Source organism: Ursus arctos, unplaced genomic scaffold, assembly GCF_023065955.2.
Source record: "Ursus arctos isolate Adak ecotype North America unplaced genomic scaffold, UrsArc2.0 scaffold_25, whole genome shotgun sequence".
NCBI lineage: Eukaryota > Metazoa > Chordata > Mammalia > Carnivora > Ursidae > Ursus > Ursus arctos.
The window spans coordinates 30,804,160-30,825,907 of record NW_026622930.1 but is presented as its reverse complement, the minus strand read 5'-3'; the positions used below and the strand labels follow the sequence as shown (position 1 = coordinate 30,825,907).

At 53.8% G+C, this 21,748-nt stretch overlaps 1 protein-coding gene across 1 annotated transcript in view; it reads left to right on the top strand.

Annotated features, from left to right (window-relative positions):
* Positions 1-5,835, top strand: part of GALNT16 (polypeptide N-acetylgalactosaminyltransferase 16) — an 87,366-nt gene extending 81,531 nt beyond the window's left edge. Inside the window, exons 14-15 of the mRNA XM_026519652.4 lie at positions 449-571; positions 3,700-5,835. Of these exons, the coding sequence (XP_026375437.1) occupies positions 449-571; positions 3,700-3,837 (261 nt within the window). The 3' untranslated portion in view covers positions 3,838-5,835. The remainder of the gene's footprint in view (positions 1-448; positions 572-3,699) is intronic.
* Positions 5,836-21,748: the final 15,913 nt, after the last annotated feature.

Sequence of the window (21,748 nt, the reverse complement as noted above, 5' to 3'; positions counted from 1 at the left end):
AGACGGCACCACTTCTCTCCTGGGATGCCACTGTGGTCCACGTGTATCACGGGCAGCAGGGCTCCCAAGACTTCTGTGTGTACGTGAGTGTGCCGCAACGAGGGTCGCTGCACCCATGTCAAAACAAGAGCCGGGCGTGGAGATCCCCTGGCCGCCCTGGTCCCGCGTCCTGTCTCTCCCTGTCCCCCCCCATAGAGCATCCCTTGGTACATCCTGGATTGTCCTCTGGCCAGCTCCAGCCAAGCTCCCCCCCCAATGCTTTTATTATGAAAACTTCCAAACATACAGAAAAGTTGAAAGAACGGTACAGTGAATACCCATATACTCACTCTTATTATTTGTAGAAAATTCTACCAACATACACAGTATTTGTTTTCTCACCTGTCTACCCACCTCCCCCTCCATCACCATACGCTGGGACTCAGCCACTCATGTCCCTGTCTTCCAGGCGTGGCTCTTCAGCGACCATCTCATCCAGCAGCAGGGAAAGTGCCTGACCGTCAGCTCCACCTCAGTCACCCCAGGCTCCCTGGTCCTGCTGCAGGGGTGCAACCCAAGAGAAGGCAGGCAGGTGAGTCTCCTCACCCCCGGGGTTGCACAGACCGGGTGCGAGCTCCTGGCAGGGGAGCCCTGGGTTGTAACAGATGGACTCAAATAAGCCCTCCAGAGTGAGGGTCACTCCAAGCCAGCAGCTAGGTCAAGTCTATTGTACTTCTTCGAGTAAATATTGTTAAATGTCCGTCCTGCCAGCCTGTGAGCTCCGCCAGGGCAGGGACCGTCGGTCTTGTGTCCCTAGCCCCTGACAACCACTGCAGCCAAAAGCTGGCTTTTACCAAGAGCCGCTGATAGGAGTTTTACATAGATGATCCCATCTTGTCCTCGTGCAACCCAGGGATTTGGGCCCTTGTACCATCCTCATCTTAACAGGTGGGTAAACTGAGGCTTGCTGGATTTAAGAAACACGTGTCAGATGACACAGCTGGGAAAGGGTGGAGCTGAGATTCAGACCCAGGTCAGTGTGACCCCTAAACCCACGGTCTTAACCCAGAACACAGTAGATGCTCGGTAAGTATTTCTCGATTGTGGCTGCTGGGAAAGTGAGTCCCAGGGACACCGATCTCCAGCTGGCGCGGCCGCCTCACACGAGCACTGCCTTTTCCATGTGTCAAGCACTCAGCCACCCTGTCTCCACGGATCCTGGGAGACAGGCCAGGCCCACCAGTCGGGGGAGAAGCTGACGTTCCAAGAGGACTTCACTTGCTCAGGATACGCAGCAGCTGGTGGCAGGCAGCCCAGCTCCCTTCCTGGCTGGGAGGGAGCCCCTCTGCAAGAGGGATGGGACACAAAGGCCACAGGTCTGCTCCAGCCCGTCCTCTGCCCACACCCCGGCAGCCCTCCCTGTGCCTGGCCCTGGCCAGCCGGCGGGACAGTGCCGCGCCGGGGAGAGCGCCTGGCTGTCTGACTTGGCCTGCAGGGTTTCCTCCCACCCCTTTCCTGTTTGCCTGGGTCAGCTCCCTCTTTAGGGATGACTGGCAATTTGCTATGCCATTCTGGAAAAACAGCCAGATCCCCTCCCTCCAGCCTCTGAGTGTGTGTGTGTGTGTGTGTGTGTGTGTGTGTCTATGTGTTTGTGTGTCTGTATGTGTCTCTGTGTGTGTCTGTGTCTCTGTGTGTGTGTATGTCTGTGTGTGTGTGTGTGTGTGTGTGTGTGAATTGTGTGCCATGATCAGCTTGCTGGGCCTGCTGGACACTTGAGGGGTTTCTGATGGCAGGTGGAGTTTGTCCTGCTCCCTCAGCGGCCTGTCCTCCGCCCCTGCCCCGCAGTGAGGGACGCCCTCAGGCTCTTCTTCACAGGGGCAGCCGACATTTCGGACCTCTCCGAGGGTCAGGCTTTAAGCGCACTCCCACCCCTCCTTGACTAGGCCAAGCTAGGAAGTAGTTCCTGGGGCGGCCGCCGCTCAAATAATTCTCTGGAGCTCTAGCCGCTGTGCTCCTGCAAGTCCTGCCAGGCCCCCAGCCGCCCCCTGGGCCCCGGGCCTCTCCTCCCAGACGCCAGGATGAACAGACCTCCCGCAGCTCGTGCCTTCTCAAAGCTAGACCTCCCTCCTTGGTCCCCTTGGCTTCCATGGCCACTGGGAGTCATGAATGCTGTCCTGGAGCCAGTGGGATGGAGTCGGCAGACCCCAAGCCCCACCACCCCTCACCTTCCGAGCCTCAGTCTCCCCCCTGCCTGCCTTGCAAGGTGCCTGCAGGAACGGAGGCTGAGGGGATAGGAGAGTGCCGTGAGGGGCACTGTTTCTCTGGCCGGGCCCAGGCCTGAGTGGCCAGGAGAGTGCCCGATGGCATGGGTAGGAAGTGAGAATCCTGCGGTTTGGGGAGCCCCTCCAGGGATCGGGTGATCCACTCACTCATCCACGCATTCACCCTTCATACGTAACACTGCGCTGGGCCCCTGCCTGTGCTGGGGAATGTACGGCTCCTGCTGGCCACAGGCGGAAAGGAGGACGTGGTCCAGCGATGCCCAGCGGGGGAGCATGGCCACCCCTCCCAGGAGGTCAGGGACTAGAAGAGCACAAAGCAACAGGATGCTGTGAGTTCCAGAGGGACCAAGGCCCTGTCGTACCCACTGCCCGGCTTTTAGGCCAGGGACCCCTCTCTGCTGCGGCCGCGTGGGCACCCCCAGGCCCACATTCCCAAGGGGAGTCCGCAGCCCCCACCTTCCCCCTAAGTCAGTTCGCGTCTCTGCCCACCCCAACCCCTGCAGCCCTAGGCCTGGCCCTGCAGCTCAGCCCTTCTGTGGGCACTTGAGCAAGCCCATGGCCCCACCCCCTCAGAGCTGAGCACTCGCCACTTCCTGTGGAGGAGGGGGAGACAGGGAGAGGAGAGACAGAGATGGACAGACAGACCTCTCTCACTATTCTTCTCGGAGCCTTGACGCCTGGGCCAGCCTCTCGCCCCTTCTCCTGAGTGTTCCGAAGGACACCCTGTCTTCCCCCCAGGCACCCCCAGATGTTCCACAGGAACACCGCTTTTCCCCTTTGTCGAGCCTGGGGAAGGGGAGGCCCAGGAGGGGACTGTGACGGGGACCCCAGGCCTCCCACCATCTCGCCGGCCTTACTCCTCACCACTGCAGGCATGTTGGCCAGTCACCTGCTGCATGCGTACAGAGCTGCGGGGAGAGGAAATCTTGTTTGAAGAAGCAAAAGACACGCTAAGCCAGGACCTGCAGACTCAAGTGCCAGCAGGGAGGGGTGGGATGTGCTGCAGGGGCGGGGTGTGCTGTCCCCCCAGCAGGACCTTGGTAAACGAGAGCCCCACCTCCAGCAAGGAGCAGCAGCTCGGCCCCAGCTGCCCTGTGCCGCAGAAGAAACTGGGCCCGTGTCTAAGGGGAGCTGTGACAGCTAGGCCAAATTTTAAACACCGTGCAAGCCAAACAAAATCCAGCCCGGGTCAGATTCATCCAGCCCACAGACCTCTGACTTCTAGACTTCGGCGGGACTGTGGAAGCAAGAGCGCATCAGGAGGGAAGGGGTTTAAGGCTGCCTGTGGGGTCGGGGAGCTCCTGTGTAAGGGACACAATCTGCTTTAAACAGGGGAAGGTGTCCTAGGAATATTCAAGCCACTTACATATATGCGAAGTGAAGTTCTGGACATTATTAATATTGTTCATCGCTGTTTTCTTCCTGTCCTTTCCCCCAGAGATGGAGGAGAAAAGCTTCTTTCATCCAGCACTCAGTCAGCGGCCTCTGCCTGGAGGCCGGGCCCGCCCAGCTGGCGACCAGCAAGTGCCAGGCCGACGCCCCGGCCCAGCAGTGGCAGCTGTTGCCTCACACATGACGGTAGCCCGGGGCCTCCTGTACCTTTTGCATGAGACTTTGGGACTGGAAGCGGGTTAGGGTGGGGGAGTGTAAAGCAGGCCGTTCCCATCTCCTCACATTTCTGCCGGAATCATCAGCAAACACCCCTGCCACGACACACGTTTCTCCAAATCTCGTTCGGGGCGGGCACAGGGGAGCGGGCCCTGATGCCCCGGCCACCGTCCCGGCCTTGCCCCAGAAGAGAAGAAGGTCAGGATGCTGGACTGCTGCTGGGCAGAGACTGGGCAGACCCCCTGGCCCTTTGTCCCCTCCTTTCACCCTCCTGGGCTCCTGGACAGTGTTTGGGGGGCTGTCCCCTGTTGGCTGGGCAGAGAAGGACAGAAGCCCACACAGGGCCTCTGCTGGGTCACAGGGCCTACCTGTGGGACCGGCATGAGAGGAGAATGTGGGCAGCATGGATGGGGAGGCTGAGGGCCGGACGAGGGGGGGCAGCTCGAAGGCAGGTGGAGAACAGGAAGGAGGTAAGAAGCTCTGTGGCCTGTCCCAGGCAGGGGCCGGGTTGAGTGTGGGAGGGGTGGGATCTGGAGCAAAGGATGGATAATTTGCAGAAGGACATAGATGGAAAAGCAGCCAAGCACCGAAAGAGTTAGTCTCTTCCCGACAACCCGTAGTCCTTCCCCTGCTGTGTCCGTCCGCGGGCATCGCACCGCACTCCGGTCCCACGTTCCTAGCAAGAGGCTGCAAGGGGATCTCCATGGGCAGCCTTGGGACCCAGTTTATTAAACAGATCCCGCTTCCGTTTGGCCATGTGTGGGCCAAGACCTCTTTCTTGGGCCTTAAGACCAGCTGGTACCCTGTCCCCTCTGCCTGGGCCCATGGTGATGACCCCGTGTGGGCAGGCCACCACCGTGCACCACGGAGCAGCCCCATCCTCGTTCAGACTTTGTGAGTCCCGCCTTCTCAAAAGCCTTTGCCTCTGTAAATACAGCATTTCGGGGTTGAAGTAGCTGGTAAGAACAGGACCTCCCTTCTGGAGCTGAACATTCCCTAAGACCTTAGGGAGTAAGTGCTGGAGGCTAAGCGTCCTCCTCACCCCTCCCCACTGCAGGAGGGAGGCCTGAGGGTCAGTTCCCACAGTGAGCAGGGAGGCGGGCTGGCGGCTCCTGTGTGTGCCAGAGCCCCCAGTTCCCTTCCTTCTCACCGCCACTGGGCCCGCCGCCCGGTCTTGGAAGCACTTCTGCTATTCCCCATTTCCTCTTCCCCAACCCTACCGGCTCAGGCAGTGTGATCTTTGGCAAAAGACCAGGGGTATGAGGACCCCTGGGCATCCCCCTCCCAAAGCAAATCAGCCTGGGACCTCTAGGGAGTTCATGGATTCCAGAGGGCCTGGGAATCTCCAGAAATTGTCCCCCAAATCGTGCATGTGTGTGTATGTGCATTTTCCTGGGGAGAGGGCCCCCCGGCTCGCCCCGGCTTGCAGAACTCCCAGACCCCCAAAGGGTCTGAGCTCTGCTCTGGACTGCAGCGCCCATCCGGCTGAGCCGCCACGCCCCTTCTCCCTCCCTGGCGTGCCTAGACTGCTTGTTCCTGCCATGCAGCCCTCAGGCCAGCAGTCCCACCATGGGGGGCCTCGGTGGCTTCCTCTCCCCCCTGGCTCTCAGCAGGCCCTCTCCAGCAGTGCTCCTGGGCCCCAGCACGGGCCACCATTTCCCGTCCTCTGTCGCCGTGTTTCCTCCACCCCATCTCTGTTGTGCGTGTCCCCTCCACAGGCAGCGTGAACCCTTGGGGATGGGGACGGGGGCACAGCTTCCCTCACTAACTGTAAGGGGGGTGCTGCTCAGAGAAGCCTCTGAGAGCCCCTTCCCTCCCTGAGGTCAGACTGCACCTGTCAGCCGTCCTCTGTGGGACTCAGTTCTGTTCCTGCTGTTCCTTCTTGACCAAAGCATGTGCCACTCGCTGTCCCTGAGGGCCTCTTCTTTATGAAACACACACCTGGAATAAAACCACTTCTCACATGTACATGTGCACCAGTGCCTTTCTCACCCCGACGCCACCCTCCCCTGCCTCATGGGCAAGTTGGGGCCTCGATTCTGTAAACCTGAAACTGAACGCGCTTGGGTCTCACCCCCTCCTGTACCTGACAGCTTGTTCCTCAGCCTACATGCCCCACAGTCACTCAGGGCGTCCCGGATGACAGGCTGGCAGCTGGGGGTGGGGGGAGACAAGCAGGTGTCCCTGGTGCTGGGGCAGGCTGGGACCAGAGCCCAGCTCCGTGGCCTCACGGCAGGACCCTACTCGGGGCTTTGAAGTGGAAAGCACGGGGCTTTTCCGAATGCTGCCTTTGCCAGCCCCCTCTCCTTCCCTGGCAGCCCTGACCCCCCGGGGACTGCCCTTCCCTGCCTCGACCACACAAGAAGGCGATGGGAAAATGCAGGCGGGGCATCTTCCTGGGTAGAAACAGCAAAATAATTCCAGAAGAGTCCTATCAGCCTAGCCTTGTTGATTGGGTACCAGATGCTCTGCCTCATGTTTCCATGGAAACCAATGGAAGGCCCCACCACTCCTGTGATCAGAAGCTGAACCCACCCAGGTAAAAACAAACACTGCTTCGGTGCACATATGAACCGTGATGGGCAGGCCAGCGCGCCTTTCCTGCACGCGGCCATTTCTGCCCCACCCCCACTCCATCTCAGGGCTGCTCATCCGGGGTTCCCAGAACTCCTGGCCACCATGCCCCTTGGCTGGTGACAGTTCCAAGCACACAGTGTGGTGGCAGAGCCCAGCTTGGGCTAACCGGGCACAGGTAACAATTTACTGCAGACGTCTCTGGCTGTAGTCTGTCTGTCCATCCTCTCCAGGAGCACATCCCATGGCCCACCTCCTCCTTAGGCCTCTGTCCTGGCCGAGTTGGGCCAGCTCTCCACATTCCGTCTGTTTTCCTTCCCAGCCTCCAAGGGCTCTGGTGCTGCTTCTCCTGGGTCGTTTTGTCTTGCCCTCCTCCAAACCTACCTTTCTGGAGGTCCATTTTCTCTTCCACCCCCTTTTTTTCTGGAAAGTAAGACTCGGAGCCTTTAGCCAGTTCCTGGAGGGGTCAGCAAAAACTCTCAGGCTGGCCCTTAGGAACAAGGAACTTACAGAACACAGCAGAAGAGTCTCGAAGAGCACACGGGTGGGGAGGGCAAGAGGGATATGGGCATGAGGCCAGCATCCCGTTTATCCAGCAGGGAGGGGTTCCTCCATCCCTGGGCCTCTGTAACTTGCCTTCGGTTTTCCAGAGGCTCGGCCCCACACCCCGCAGGGGAGGGCTTTCCATGTGCAGTTGGGAGAAATGACTTGGGCAACACCTGTCTTCCAAGGGGTCCAGCAACCCCAGGCCTGCGGAGAATCTTCCATCATTAAGTGGGTGTGGTCCTCTCCCAGCAAGGGAACAGGAAAGGAAACCGAGAAAGGAGAAGCTACAGTTGGTGACACCCACAGCTTCACTCCCGACAGTGCTCCCACTGTCCCTGGTGTTGCCGTGTGTCCCTACCATGGTTGAGTCTGTTTCCTCCAGAGCGAGGGAGGGGTCCTGGAAGTTTCTCACCTTAAAAAGTCTTCACTGCGGGGCACTCAGCAAAGAGCTCAGGTGAGGCAGGTGGGGCCACCCACAGCCGGGCTGTGTGGGTCACCAGGAGGGTGAAGGCCCCAGAACCATCTAAGGACGGCCCTCTGCCACAGGACTCGACCCCACGAAGTGTGAGGAAGTGTGTAGATGGAGTGTGGACCCCAGGGCCCTCGTCAGCTGGTCCATCCCTACTCTGCCACTTACTGGTCATGTGGTCTTCAGTCCTTTACATCATCCCTCAGCCTTGGGGTCCTCATGTGGAGGAAGGGGTCACTCCTCGCCCTGGAGGGGTTGTGTGAGGAATGATTAATTCACGAGTGCAAGGCATCGCTCTAAAAGCCTAGTAAACATGCATTCGTGCCACTATTAATAAACACTTTTGGAGTGCCTGCTATGCACTAGGCACTTTACCAGGAGGGGTGAAACACACATAAACAAACAGAAACTGTCTCTGCCCTTAAGAACATTCTAGCAGGGGACATGGATGAAGAAACAGGCCCCTGTGATACCACATGATAAAAGCCACAGGGAAGGCAGGAACGATGGGAGCAGCAAGGAGGGGCCTCTTGCTGGGGGCTGGGGGCCAGGAGCCTGATGTTTCCAGGACAGCTGGTGGGAGCTGGCCATGCTAGCCGGGCTGGTGGCTCAGCAGGTACAATGAGTGGCCTGGGCTTGTCACCTCAGTGCACACAGCATCATGGGGATGTAGACCCACGTGTAATCATAGAAGGATTCCAGAAGGAAGCTACGGCAGCCATTTAAACCCAAACAGATAAACCTTTTCCTTTTTGAGCTAACGACCATTCCTCCAGGGCTCAGTCTTCTTTGGTGAGGGCAGAGGAAAGGATGGGGAAATAGGTGGCCTGGAGAATTTGATGATTCTTACCTGGAGAGAATGGATACACATGACCAGGTGGTATTCCAGAAAGACTTGTTTTCTCCATCCTCCTTGGTTCAGATTATCTCTGATCCACTCAAGCCATCTGAAAACCAAGCCTGCCTTTCAACAATTTGTCTTTCAAATGCGTGTCCTCAAGGTTCGGCCCAGATAAGCTGCAGCGATCAGGCGAGGTGCTTGTAAGCATGTTCAGCCCCAGGCTCCTACCCAGACCTGCTGACTCCAAATTTCCATGTATGCCCCGTGGCCTAGCTGATACAGCTGCACCTGGCGTGTGCGACCCTCTGAAGCAGGAGGCAGACCTGGATGCCCAGGGAGGAGGAGCCGCGCGGGGGATACTCGGGATGAGCCCCAGCTCTGCACTGAGTACCCCGGTACTGACCTCCCTGCGAGTAGGAGAAGCCAAGCGGAAAGAAGGCCACCCCTGCACTCCTTACCAGCAGATGCATGTAGGAGCGGATGTGTGAGCCAGAACCGGCTCCCGAGGAGCCCAGTGCCGGAGAGACGCCCCCAGAGAGGAAACCCTCATTTGAACAAGAACCCAGGGCTGGCAGGGGAGTCTGGGTTTCTGGGTCCGGGACCAGGGCGGAAGCGTCTCCAGAGGTGGTTGCTTAGGCCTCCCCTGGGGCCTCTCCCCACCAGCTGAGTCAGAGCCACCCCCCGCCCCGCTGAAGCCCCCAGCTGAGCTGGAGGCAGCTTGCTGATGTGCGCGTGGCCCGGAGGCCCTGTGGCACCCGCAGACTCAGCCACTCACGTTGGCAAGGGCGGCCTGGCCCCGGGCTGACTGCTCTCCAGTGGGGGCAGGAGAGCAGGGGCTTGTTAAGGGGGGAGCAGTGGGGGCACCAGGTGGAGCAGCAGAGTGGGCCAGGGGCTTTCTCCGGGGTACACAGTGAGACCCCAGCCCCGCGCTCACATCCTGCGGGGAGACGGATCGCCCCTCACCTTCCAATGGATGCCAGGCGGGTGAGCAGGCGTGGACAGAGGTCTAAGCTCCTCGGGATGCCTCCCGTGGATCACGCGGTCTCTTATACCCGTGGCATCTTCACGAACATCACCGAGCCCACGATGAGGTGCTGAGCGCCTACGCCAGAGGATATAAAATGGGCCCAAAGAGTCCTGTAAACCCCTGATGGTCGAGGCTGTCCACGGTCAGACACCAGACAGCCAGGCCAGCCTCAGCTCCCACCCTGTGATCCAGCCACACTCACCTGCGGCGTTTCTGGAAGTTGCTTCCTGCCTTCTCGTGCCTTCGCTTGCGGTTCCTTCCTCTCTCTACCTTGTGTCTCCATGGGTCGATGCCACCCACTTTTCCAGACAAATGGCTACTTCCACAGGAAACACTCCCAGTCTCCCACGTGTCTGAGGGCATCCCTCCAACTTGTTTCTTCAATGTCTCGAATGTTCCTCTCCAGCCACAGTGGTCACCTTCCTCCATATGCTGTGATGAGGACTCGTCTTCTCTAGTCCTTATCTGCCCTCTCCTTGCAGTTGGGCTGTAGCTTTTGGATCACAGGACCCACATCTGTCCCCGCAGCCACAGCTCGGGGCCTGGCTCTCAGAATCACAGTAAACGCTGGCTTGCCAAATGAATGAACTCGCAGATTCTCACTGGGCTGTATTTTGTTTTGTTTTGTTTTGCCGTTTGGTTTTAGTGACAAGGCATTTTTACGTTTAGGAATTAGGACAATGTATACAGAAAGCACTCAATTCATATTTGTGCATTTCTCCTTTTGCTTCTCCCTATAAGCTTGATACCTTCACAACTCTACCCTTCCTACTTATTAGTTGTCTCCAAGCCCTCATCAGTGAGGCGCTGGTGGTGCTGAGGGCTGGCACGGGTTGAGCATTTCCTGGTGCCCAGAACTTGATACTGCTACAGGCGCTGGTTCCCATCACCCCCTGCGAGGTAGGCTCTGGTGTGCCCACTTCCCGGATGAGGAAGCAGGGGCTCGGTCAGGAGAAGAAACTTGCCCAAGGACCAATAGCGAGGTTTAAACTCGGTCCCAGACAAATGTGCGTTGTGTGGTCCCACAGACCAGCAGCAGCTTCTGGGAACGTACTAGCAATGCAAACCTTGGGCCGCACTCAGACCTACTGAATCAGAAACTCGGGCCCAGAAACTCAGGTGGGGCCCAGCCACCTGAGTTCACCCAGCCCGCAGAGGCTTCTGGTGCTCACTCGAGCTTGAGAGTCACTGGTTTGGTGACTAGGATGGGTCCTGGTCCCCTGACCGGAGGGCACAGTGGGCCTTGCTCCGCTGAGCAGCCTGCCTCCCCCAGAGCCCCGGGCTGTGATGGATCTTTCCGGGGCCGGGGGTGGGTGGGCGTGAGACGGGGCCAAGGCTTAGCTGCTGAGCCACATGCCACGTGCCAACCTCGCTTTGTGTGATTTATGAGTTTCTGCCCCAACAGCAGCCCCAGACGGCTGACACGGTAATAGAAGAGCCCCCACGCCAGAAGATTCATTAATCAAGGCATCAGTGCCGCGCCCCCCAGCCTGCAGGAGGGGCAGACGCTTTACCGTGAGTTCTGTGGCTCTGTCCTTCCTATGGACCGTCTGACGGAGGACGTTCATAGCCACTCCTATCACGTACTCGCCAGTCGCTGCGCCTCCCACATTTTCACTCCTTTAATCCTCCCAGCAGCTCTGCCAGGTGAGTATTCTCATTATCACCCCGTTTCCGAGCTAGGAACTGAAGCCCGGACAGGCTCACACACCTGGCTGCGATCACCCGAGCAGGTGGGGTAGCGGCAGCGTTTGAGATGCTGGAGTCTGGCCCAGGCTCCTCGCCCCGCACTGCGCTTTATGGCCTTTCACGTACGAGCCTGCAGCCTCAGACCCACCCCGACACTTCTGTACTGTGCTGTCCCCGTCTTGCACCTCAGGAGGCCCCACGCAAAGCTCTCCGTCTCAGTGCAGAGCCCAAGACGTGCCCCCCATCCTCTCGCAGCTGATTCGTAGAAGTCCTCAAGCAGCAGGGCTGACTTGAAAGTTCCTATAAGCCAATGCGTCCCTCGCAGTTCTGTTTGGCGGATTGACTGTGGGCCGGCAGGGGTGGAGAGGAGAGTTCCAGCCTTGCGGTAGGAGAACAGTCACTCCAGCTCTGGCCCAACCATCCATGAGCTGGGTGACCTCCGGTGAGCCACTTAGACTTCCCAAGCCTCCGTGTCCTCAGCTGGAAAACGGGGCTGACGTGGGGGGAGATCAGATGAGAAAATGTGCTCAGGCCTCGTAAACTGGAAAGCGTGTGCAGCAGTCTGGGAAAGCGAGGGAGTGTTTCTCAGACCCGGGGCAGGCTGTGGATTTTCCAGATGCTAAGGCCTGTGCCAGCCATCAGAGCGCGGTCACGGGGGACTGAAGGGTGGGAAGCTGACTAGCAAAGAAGAGGTGAGGAGTCCAGGGGTCCACCTTGTTCCTGAGGCTGCTGATTTGCCTATGAAAACTCTTTTGGTGGCTCTTCCTTTTACCTCTGAGAAGCGAAGAAAAGTAGATCCCGCGGGGGAATTGATGTTGCAAGAAGGCTTTGAAAACCTTCAGACTAGTGGGGTAAGCTGGGATGGGAGCCAGGAAGGAGGTTGAGGCAGGAAGAGTGGCTCTGTCTGGGGTCTCCAGAGCAGAGCTGCCCCCTCTCTCACCCGCATCCCCCACCCGACATGGAGTAGGGCTCCCTGGGCCTGCCGCACGGAGCAGAGGAGCTGGGGTCTGGGAGCTTGCGGCCCGGCCACTCTCAGAAGGCCTTGGGGAGGATGACCAAGACACACTGTTGAGAAGGCCCCACAGATCAAGGACACAGAGAAGACCATGGTTGGGAGCCCCCTTCCCTGCCTAGGGCTCCCCCTGCCTGGCAGGAAAGAATGAGCAGGGGCTGTGGAGCCAAACCTAGAGCTGAAGCCTAGCTGTTTCTCCTAGTAGCTGGGCCACACGTGGCAAGTTACTTTCCCTTTCTAAACCTCAGTCCTCTCACTGGGAAAACAGAGATAATACCACCCACTTCTCAGGGGGGTTGTGCAATTTGAACAAGCTGACAGTTGTGGAGGGGTTGGAATAAAGAAAGAAAAGGGGGCCCACTGGCCAGTGGAGTGCCCACCCTCTTTGAGGGGCTATTTGTCTTTTCACAGCTGGACCACCAGACCCTCACACAGAGAATTTGGTCACTAAGTGTTTGTGAATGAGTCAATGAGTCAATGAATGAATGAATGAATGAAGCTCTGTGTGAGGCAATTGCGTCTCCCTGGGAAGGCCTTGACTCCAAGCTTAGCCCCCGCCTTCGCCCAGGGTCCCCAGGACTCCAAAGGGGGCATGTATTCGAGAGAGAGACGTGTGAGGCTGGTTAACTTTGTGCACTGAGGAGTCCTGGCAGGCGTGGAACTGAGAGACAGACAGATGGATGTCCTTTATGGGTAAACACGCTGGAGAGCACCCCCGAGATTCTCCACCCACATCCTTAGCCCCTGGGCCAGGGGCCCTGCTAGAGGTTCCCTGAGTGTCCACGCTTCCGCCTTCGTGAATCAGGGTTGTGTCGGAGGTGCTTGTGTTTTCCACACTTCCACTAGCCTGCAAACTGCATACAGAAAGAGACGTGTCCACAGTGCCTAGCACGTGCCAGGAGCTCCGTAACCGTGTGGTGAATGAGTAAAGGAGTCTAACAAAACTGCTCTTCTCCCCGAGTGCCGAGCAGCTCTGGTCTTGGAGCACAAGGTCTGGGATGCTTATCAGTTTGTTCTCAGCTTTCTCTACTAATCGCTGTTGATTTGGGTTTTTAAGGAATCAGATGAGGTCTGACTAGCGAAAATTCCTTCTCATCAGGCACAGGAGACCCAGCATTTGCAAGTTAATGGCCAATCACTGCCTGATTGAACAATGCATGTGAGGACAAGGGGAAACAGCGGAGATGATGGGGCAAATTCAGATGGGGATGCTCCGACCTGGAGAGAAAAATGCCTTACATACTAATGAACGTGTCAAAGGCTAGGGCAGTGAAAACTGCAGGCTTGGAATTATCTAAGGTTTTAGTTTAAACTGGCAGCAGAGAGAAAGGACGAAGGCTTCTCTGAGTACCAAGCTGTGGTCTTCCTGAAGCTTTGGTCCAGGGCCAGGGCTCTGCTCAGGATGCGGGAGTCTTTAGTTTATTTGCATACAAATTGCTAACATCAACAAAGTCTTTGCTCAAGCAATTTTTAAGTACAATGTTATTGCTTCCCTGAAGGCTGTAATTCCTTGGTTTTTCTCTTCAACATTCTTCTCACTTAGTAGCCACTCACATTGACCCAGATCTTCCGGCCCAGGAGTGTCGGGGAGAGTGGAAGGAGCCAAAGGAAGGGAGAACAAAGAAGGGACCAGGTGGCTGAACAATCAACCCACTTTTCGGGACCCCCACAACTTAACACAAAGGTGTTAAGTAGTATTTTGTTTAATTCTCAAGCCAACTATTACCATCTCCATGTGTAACAAGGAAACCAAGGTCAGGAAATGTTCTATGAGTCGCTCAAGGTCACACAGCCAGGAAATGGCAGGGCCCGGACTCCGAGGATGTCTGGCTCCTGGAGCTACATTCTTAAACTAACGGTCTCTGCAAATCACTAACCTTTTACATCTCTTTAAACATAGAAGACAGTCCTGTTACAATTTTTTGATAGTGGGGACAGGGGTTATTGACTTGTCCCTAAACTGTTTTCAACTCTGAGTGTGCTGGGGAACTTTCTGGAGTTATCACTGGGGTACGGCTGGCTTCATAATTTGCGGGTTTCAGTGTAAAATGAAAATATGGGTCACCTCGTCCACAAACTATTAAAAGTTTCAAAAATGACGACAGCAGAGTGGGTCCCTCGAAGACCCGGGCCCTGTACAACTTTTAAGAGCATAGGTTGTGTGCCTGTGAAGCCAGCCCTGAGTCAGGGTTCTGGGTAGAACCTGGCATTAGGTCTGGCACATGATAAACATGAAACATGTTGGCTAACTGAATGAACCCATTCAATAAATATTCACCTGTTACATACATACCATGCCGTGTTCTAGGCACAGCAGATACAGCAGTAAGCAATACACGTACGTTCCCTCATCCCATGGAGTGTATATTCTAGAGACAGAAAAACAAGTGAACCAAAAGACGTACCAGGTCATTCCAAGATACTAATCGGTGTAATGCAGAAAATAAACAGGGCCAACGTGATTGTGTTGCTAGGAAGGGAAAGGCTAACTTTAGATGCGGTAAGAGTTGGTGTTTGAGGCAAGACCTGAGCGATGGGAGCCGGGGCGAGGATTCTCTGGGGAAGAGCGTTCAGGCAGAGAGAGGGGGAGCGCAAGGCTTTGGGGGGGGTTGGCATGAATGAACAGATGAGTGGGTGGGGTGGCTGCATCCGCATTGGAGTCCCTGCATGGTAAGCTAGGGTTCCGAGCTGTGCCCCTCCACCTGGGACAGTCCCCTGCCTACCTGTCCCTCCCGTCTCTGCTCCTTACCCTCTCAGTGTCTGTGGCAGTCTCCTTGGAATTCCACAGAAGCACCAACGCCTGTCCTGCTTAGAGGCTTTGCACCGCAGATCCCCTCCCTACGACACGTGTCCCCCACTCTGTCTGGCTCTTGCTCGTCTTTCAGATCTCAGATGCCGAGCCTCAAGGGCCTCTGCCCATCCAAGCTCCAGTAACTCAAACTATGGTTCCCTCCTGAGAAACCCTGACGACATCCTTCACAGCGGTAGCCACGTCAGTGTCTCGCCTGGCCTGTAAGCACCACGAGGGTGTCATGGACAAGGGTCATGCCGATCTCATTCACTATGAACCGCAACCGAGGTAGTAAAGACAAGTTGATCCCCAACCCCCCCCTTACACTGGAACCAGTGTTGACAGGCAAGTGCGGGTGAGAGTAGCTCCTTGATGCCATAGCTCAGTTGATTGGCTAAACGATGTACCAGTTAGTCAACAAACACATACGGAGAGCCAATTATTTGGAAGGCGCTAAGGATTACAATATGAGAGATATAATTCCTCCTTCAAAGAGCAGAGATTACTGAGGGAGGTGGATAATTCCACACAGTGTGATAACAGCCATGATGGAGGATACTACCAGAGCTCAGAAGCTAGATAAGTGGAGGATTTGGTGATCAGGGAAGGCTTCCTGGAGGTGGCGATGCCTGAGTTGAGCCTTTTTTTTTTTTAAGATCTTTTTTATTTATTCGACAGAGATAGAGACAGCCAGTGAGAGAGGGAACACAAGCAGGGGGAGTGGGAGAGGAAGAAGCAGGCTCATAGCAGAGGAGCCTGATGTGAGGCTCGATCCCATAATGCCGGGATCACTCCCCGAGCCGAAGGCAGGCGCTTAACCGCTGTGCCACCCAGGCGCCCGCCTGAGTTGAGCCTTAACCTAGCATTAGCTGTTAGAGTGTGTGGGCCTTGAGGAAGCAGACATGCCCATTGAAGGAAGGGAGTGTGCAAAGGCATGCAAGAGATCTTGTGTCATACTCATGGAGCTGTACAAAGTGTGGCCGGAGCAGGAGGGAGGGGGACTGGTTGGAGCCAAGTTTGAGGGGTGGGCAGGTGCTAATCATGAGGGACCTTGGGTATCAAGCTATAGATTTGGATTTTATTTTAAGAGCGACAGAGAGCTTTAAGAATTTCAAGCAGGAAAGTGACAATCAGATTTTTCATTAAAGAAAAACCTCTCTTCCATAGCGGGATAGAGGACAGACTGGGAGAGAGTAGTGGGGGGCACTTGTCACAGGCCCACCCTTCCTTTCCTCGAACGCGTGCCTTCCCTCATGCTGTGAACCAGAAGCTTCCATTTGGTTACAGACTGTATTAGTTATCTATTGCTTTGTAACAAATGATCTCCCCATTTGGCGACTGACAACAACTGACATTTATTTTCTCAGAGGTTCTGTGGGGCAGGGATCCAGAAATGACTTAGCTGGATGGTTCTGGCTCAGGGAGGCCATGAGGTTGCAGTGAGGGTGTCAGCCAGGGCTGCGGTCATCTCCAGACTCAACCGGGGCTAGATGGTCTGCTTCCAAGCCTGCTCACAAGGGCCTCTCTGCACAACATGGCAAGCTGGCTGCCCCCAGAGTGAATGTTCCACAAGAGTGAGAGAATACAAAGATGGACATCACAGTCCTTTTATAACTGAACACTGGAAGTGAGATGCCATCAGTGCAGCGGTATTCTATTTTTTAGAAGAGAGTCATTCCTAAGTGCAGGCCTCCCTGAAGAGTAGGGGTTTCCACTAGGGCACAGCTCCCGGGCATGCAGATCCCTGGGGGTCATTCGGAGGCTGCCTACCACACGGATCCCCCCCTCTTCCTTCAGTCAGGTGACCCAGGTGGGCCAACCAGAACATTTCCCTGGGATTTGTGAACTCGACCAGAAAGATGAAATCTGAAGGAAGCTCGGAGACTGTGGACAGCCATGTCGCCGACTAAGTGGACAAAGCTGGTCTTTGGGACAAATGGAGCTGACACCTAAAGGGGGAGGGACAGAGATCAGAAATGGTAGGCATTCCCGACTGCCCATGCTTCTGGTTTGATTTGACCCTGAGATTTGTCTGTGCTCTGGCCATTCCTGTAGTTTGGACTATGACCCAATCGACTACAGCCCCTCTGTTGCTGCCTAAGCCATGGTCGGCCGGCCGCCCGATGCAAGACAGAGCTGTTCTGGATGGGGGCCGTGAGGAGGGCTGAGGAGCTCCGTCTGGAGCTGGTATGTGTCTTCAAGATGAGTGCCTGCTCTTAGGGAACAGAAAAGTTAACCTACCTACATGAGGAACATTTGTGTTGTTGGCCTCCTTAACTCTGACCGCGTTACCAGCTGAAGGCTATAACCCCTGCACTCAAAGCATATGGACTCAGTAGAGAAAGACCTAATTTTGCAAATAGGCAATGATCACCATCCCCTTGGGGACTGGTTGGTCCTTGATGAGGAAGGGACTGAAGGTAGCATGACAAAATCAGCTGTCAAGTAGCAGCCTAATGAGTCCTTCTGACTCCTGGCACAGTTCCCTTGGCCCCCTGTAGGACGGCTCATGTCCCAACCAGACTGAGGACGATCATGGAGATGGGTGGAGCGGCTTGAAATTGGGCGTGCAGAAAACACATGTGCTCTTCTCTAACAGGAGCGACATGTCACATACAGTGACCCAGCCTGAGGCTGGGCAGAGCTGGCCGCTTTGGAAAACCTGGCTTTGTGCAGCTGTCAGGGGTGGGCATGCCCCCTTTCACATTGGCGCTCGTGTCCAGTCAGAAGCAGACTAGGGAGATGGCTAAGCGAAGGTGGCTAAACTCCCCCAGGATTTAGCGTGAAGCGCTGACTCTGTTTACAAGCCTGAAGGAAGCTCATTAGCATGTGTCAGAAATGTAGCTTCGGTGGCTCCGTGGCTCGGGCTTGCAGACGGCCAGCCTGACCCAGCCACCCAGCACAGCAGCTCCCTGAGTTCCTCCGCCCGAGTGGCCCAATTGTAGAGCAAAGGCTTCATCTGTGACCCAAATCTGTCCCGCTGGGAGAAGGCGGCATTTGCTCTGGCCGGGCTCAGGTGCTGGGGAGGGAGCTGGGCAGAGTTCCAGGCTGGAGAGTAGTGAACATGAGGGCGGGAGGCAGAGGACTGAGGGACGGGCTCCTCGCCAGCCTCAGAAACGGCGTGAGAGCCGCGCGGGAGTCAGGACAGGATTGTCACCGCATTCTCAACTGGTTTTTGTTTTTAACTTTTTCGAGCACGTAAAAAAGCGAAGGCATTAATAACACCGCCAGATTCGACAATGATCAATTTATGACTAATCTTGTTGCATCTCTATACTTCTGGATTATTTTGAAACAAATTACAGATACTGTGTCATTTTATCTGAAAACATTTCAGTACCTATTCTAAAAGGTACCTTAAAAAAATAACAATACCATTGCCAAACCTAAAAAACGTTGCAATAATTCCTTCACAATGCTGATGGAATCCATACCGGTGAGAGGAGGAGGCAGGCTCCTGCACTCCCTTCTTTTTCACCCTTAATTTCTAACAGGAACAGTGGATCAAATGCAAAACAATGAAAAAAAAAAAAAAGGCGATGTTGAAGGATCAAGGCAAAACAAGATTATGACCACACCAGGATTATCACCCATGTGCTTCACAACTTTAGTAATTTTACTTTAGTAAATTTTTTTTCTTCAAACTTAATTTAATTAACATATAGTGTATTACTAGTTTCAGAGGTAGAATTCAATGATTCAAGTGCCCTCCTTAATGCCCATCACCCAGTTACCCCATCCCTCCAACCACTTCCCCTCCAGCAACCCTCAGTTTCTTTTCTATAGTTACATCTCTTATGTTTTGTCTCCCTATTTTTATCTTCTTTTATTTTTTAATTTTTTAAAAAAAAATTTTTTTAAGTAATCTCTATACCCAACGTGGGGCTCGAACTCACAACCCCGAGACCAAGAGTTGCACACTCTACCGACTCTACCTGCAACTTCAGTAATATTAAAACATTTCTTGAAATAGCTTAATAGAGAAGGTAAAGAAGACAGCAACCCTTGCATTTTTATCAGGCCTTCTGATGTTTCCCAGGGCTACAGGACAGCCCATTAGAGAGCCAGGTGCTGGAAGGTGAATAAGATTCTTTGACCAGCTGTGGCTGGACTGCCAGAGGGTCCTAGGCCTCTATAAAGGTACAGGGATGACTTTATATATGAATTTTTCTCGACTTCTTTCTGGTAGTATTGTTTTAAATATTTCTGAAGAACAAACTTAAAGTATAACATATATATGTTTTATGTATATTATATACACACACATACATATGTAAATATGCACAAAATTCTTAAGAGTTCGTTTTGTAATAATAATCATAAAGCTTTACATTTGTCCTGAGGATTAAGATAAACACTGAAAATGAGATGTAAACAGCACAACTGCTGTTAGAGCCGCCAGTCATATAAATGTTTACCATGTGAAATCATCTTTATGGGTGAGCAAGTTGAGAAAGGCCCATGAGGGAGTGGCACGGCACGGAAGGGGGAGTCAGAGGCTAAGTGGGGGGAGGTGCCCACGCAGAAGGTGGCCAGGTGGGGGCTGTCTGAGCCCTGGTGGGCTGTCCACGGTGGGGGTAGGGGAGCCTGAGGGATCCTTCCCTATCTATGGCCTCTCGGGACAGCCTGTTCTATGTTGAGCGCCAGCACTGACTCACTGCTGGGTGGTCCATGCAAAGAGTGATACAGAATCCTTTATACAAACTGCCCAGTCTCAATATCTCGGTTGGTCAATTGCAGGGATTACCGGGCAATATTACAGTGACCATCTGTTCACATATGGGCACGCCGGCCTCCAATACTCTACTAAGTAGAGATCATTAGCCTTTTACATGAAGGAAAGGTATAATTTCTCAATCCAACGTACTTGAACAGATCCAGAGAGGACCTGGCTCAGAGATATCACCAAATGCTGGGGAATCAAGACTTCCTACCTCGAGAGATCCCAAAGAGCTGCATCAGGGCTACATACTAATGAGCATTTGCCCTCAGTGGCCTTTCAGTACCTGTACCTTCAGATCCTTTCATAACACTCCTCTGAAGGGGCAGTATGAGGTTAACTCCCTGCCCCCTGCCCCTGCCGCCGCCGCCGCCACCCCCAGCCACCCCCCAGCCAACCGCAGCCTCCTACTGGGACTTGCTTAAAAACTGGAAGGGCCTTATGGTAATTCCTCTTGGAATTGCATTATAGGTGAAAGGAAGTGGGTAACCATGCTTCCAACACAATCTGGGCCCAATGTCAGTGTCAAGGACAAAGCAATCTCCAGAATGTCCAGGGCCATTGGGGAGACGTGGCCCAGCATTGTTAAATGCTCCTCAAATTGTTCACTCTGGAGCAGGAACTAAAAGACTCAAACATACTCTTTCTTCCTCAGACTAGGGGGGCAATATAATTGGCCAAGCCTGGGGGGTCCTAGAACAGAGTAGGTAATCCACAACAAATGCCAGTAAGTGAGTTAGAGTTAGATTTCCATGGCAACCCATCAACCTCAGGCTTCCAAGGAAAAAACCATGATCTAGCCCATTTTTCTTACAGTCCAAAGACCTTAAATTCAAACATCTGTTGACAAAGACATAGGGCCTGTCTCAGTTAAGTGATATAATCAGTCCTCATTAGCCTTCTCCCCACTCTCTTGAAAAGCATAAAGAAAATTACCTTTGGCACAAGGAGGCTTTTAAGCCAAGCTCTTCACAGCATGCCCCAAATTGAGTATCTAGTTAAAGCATATAATTGTAAAAAAGAAAGGAGTATGCTAGATAAGTTGACACGGGATCTCTAAATGTAGCTGAAAGGACTACTACTGTCTTCAAAGGTAAGACGTCTTTCTTAGATCAGTCTTCCAAGGAGAGAACGATGTAGTACGGGAGACAGGAAAGTGAATCACTAAGAAATTATCCCCTCTCAGGTTTCTATCGCTGAAATTCCCCTCAGACCATCATGTAGCCTCTTCTAAATTCTCTCCCGAATTTCTTCGTGATTTCAGTCTCTCAGCCCCTTCTTACATCTTAGCCCATCACTCACTTGCCTTTGTGTGCAGTCTGGAGCTTTGCTGGGTTGTTTTGTTTGAAGTATAATGGCCATACAATGGTACATTAGCTTCAAAGTTAACCTTTCCATATCATGCTTATTACGTATGATTATGTATATATTATAATAAGTTTTTAAAATCTTAGATCCATGCCTTCCGTACATTACTTATGTACATGGACAAATTGCCTTTATAAAAAAAACAAAAACACCTGGCCTTCCAACTCATCATTCTATATTACCCCTTCCTTCTTTCAAGTTCTCGTGAACTTTGCCTTCCCTGCCTAGTCTTCGCTATTTCCTGGACTCTTCACCTGCAAATTGGTTTTTGTCTTCATGGTACACTCCTGAAAAAAACGCCTAATTCCAAATCCAAAGCCTTTCTACAATTCCTCATCTTACCTGTCTCGCTGAAAAATTCTCGTCTTGGTTTCTGGGACATGAAATTCTCCAGTTTTCCCATCTAGTCTACACAGAGCACTGAATTTCATCCTCCTAATGCAGATCTGACAGGTTTGCCTTAAAAATCTTTAAAGATTATTCACAGCCTACAAAGTTAAACACCGTAGCTTCATGTTCCAGGCGTCCCACTACTAGCTTTCCTGGCCTTTACACCACTGCTCTCCTAAATACTCGGTTTACGCCAGCCACAATGGCTTCCTTGCTGTTCCTCAAACATTACAGTGTTTACTACCTTGTTACTTCTCCTGTTCTAGTTTCCTATTTTCCAAGTTGAGCCACTTTTCAAGGCCCAGCTCAAATGTCACCTCCTGCATGAAAGTAAACTAAATGTGCGTGCCATCTTGCACTTCTTAAGTATCTGTGAAGGATTAGCAAAACTTCTGCTCTATGGCCAAATTTGACCTTGGGTTGACTTTCTAGCTCTATTCTTAAGAAAAAAT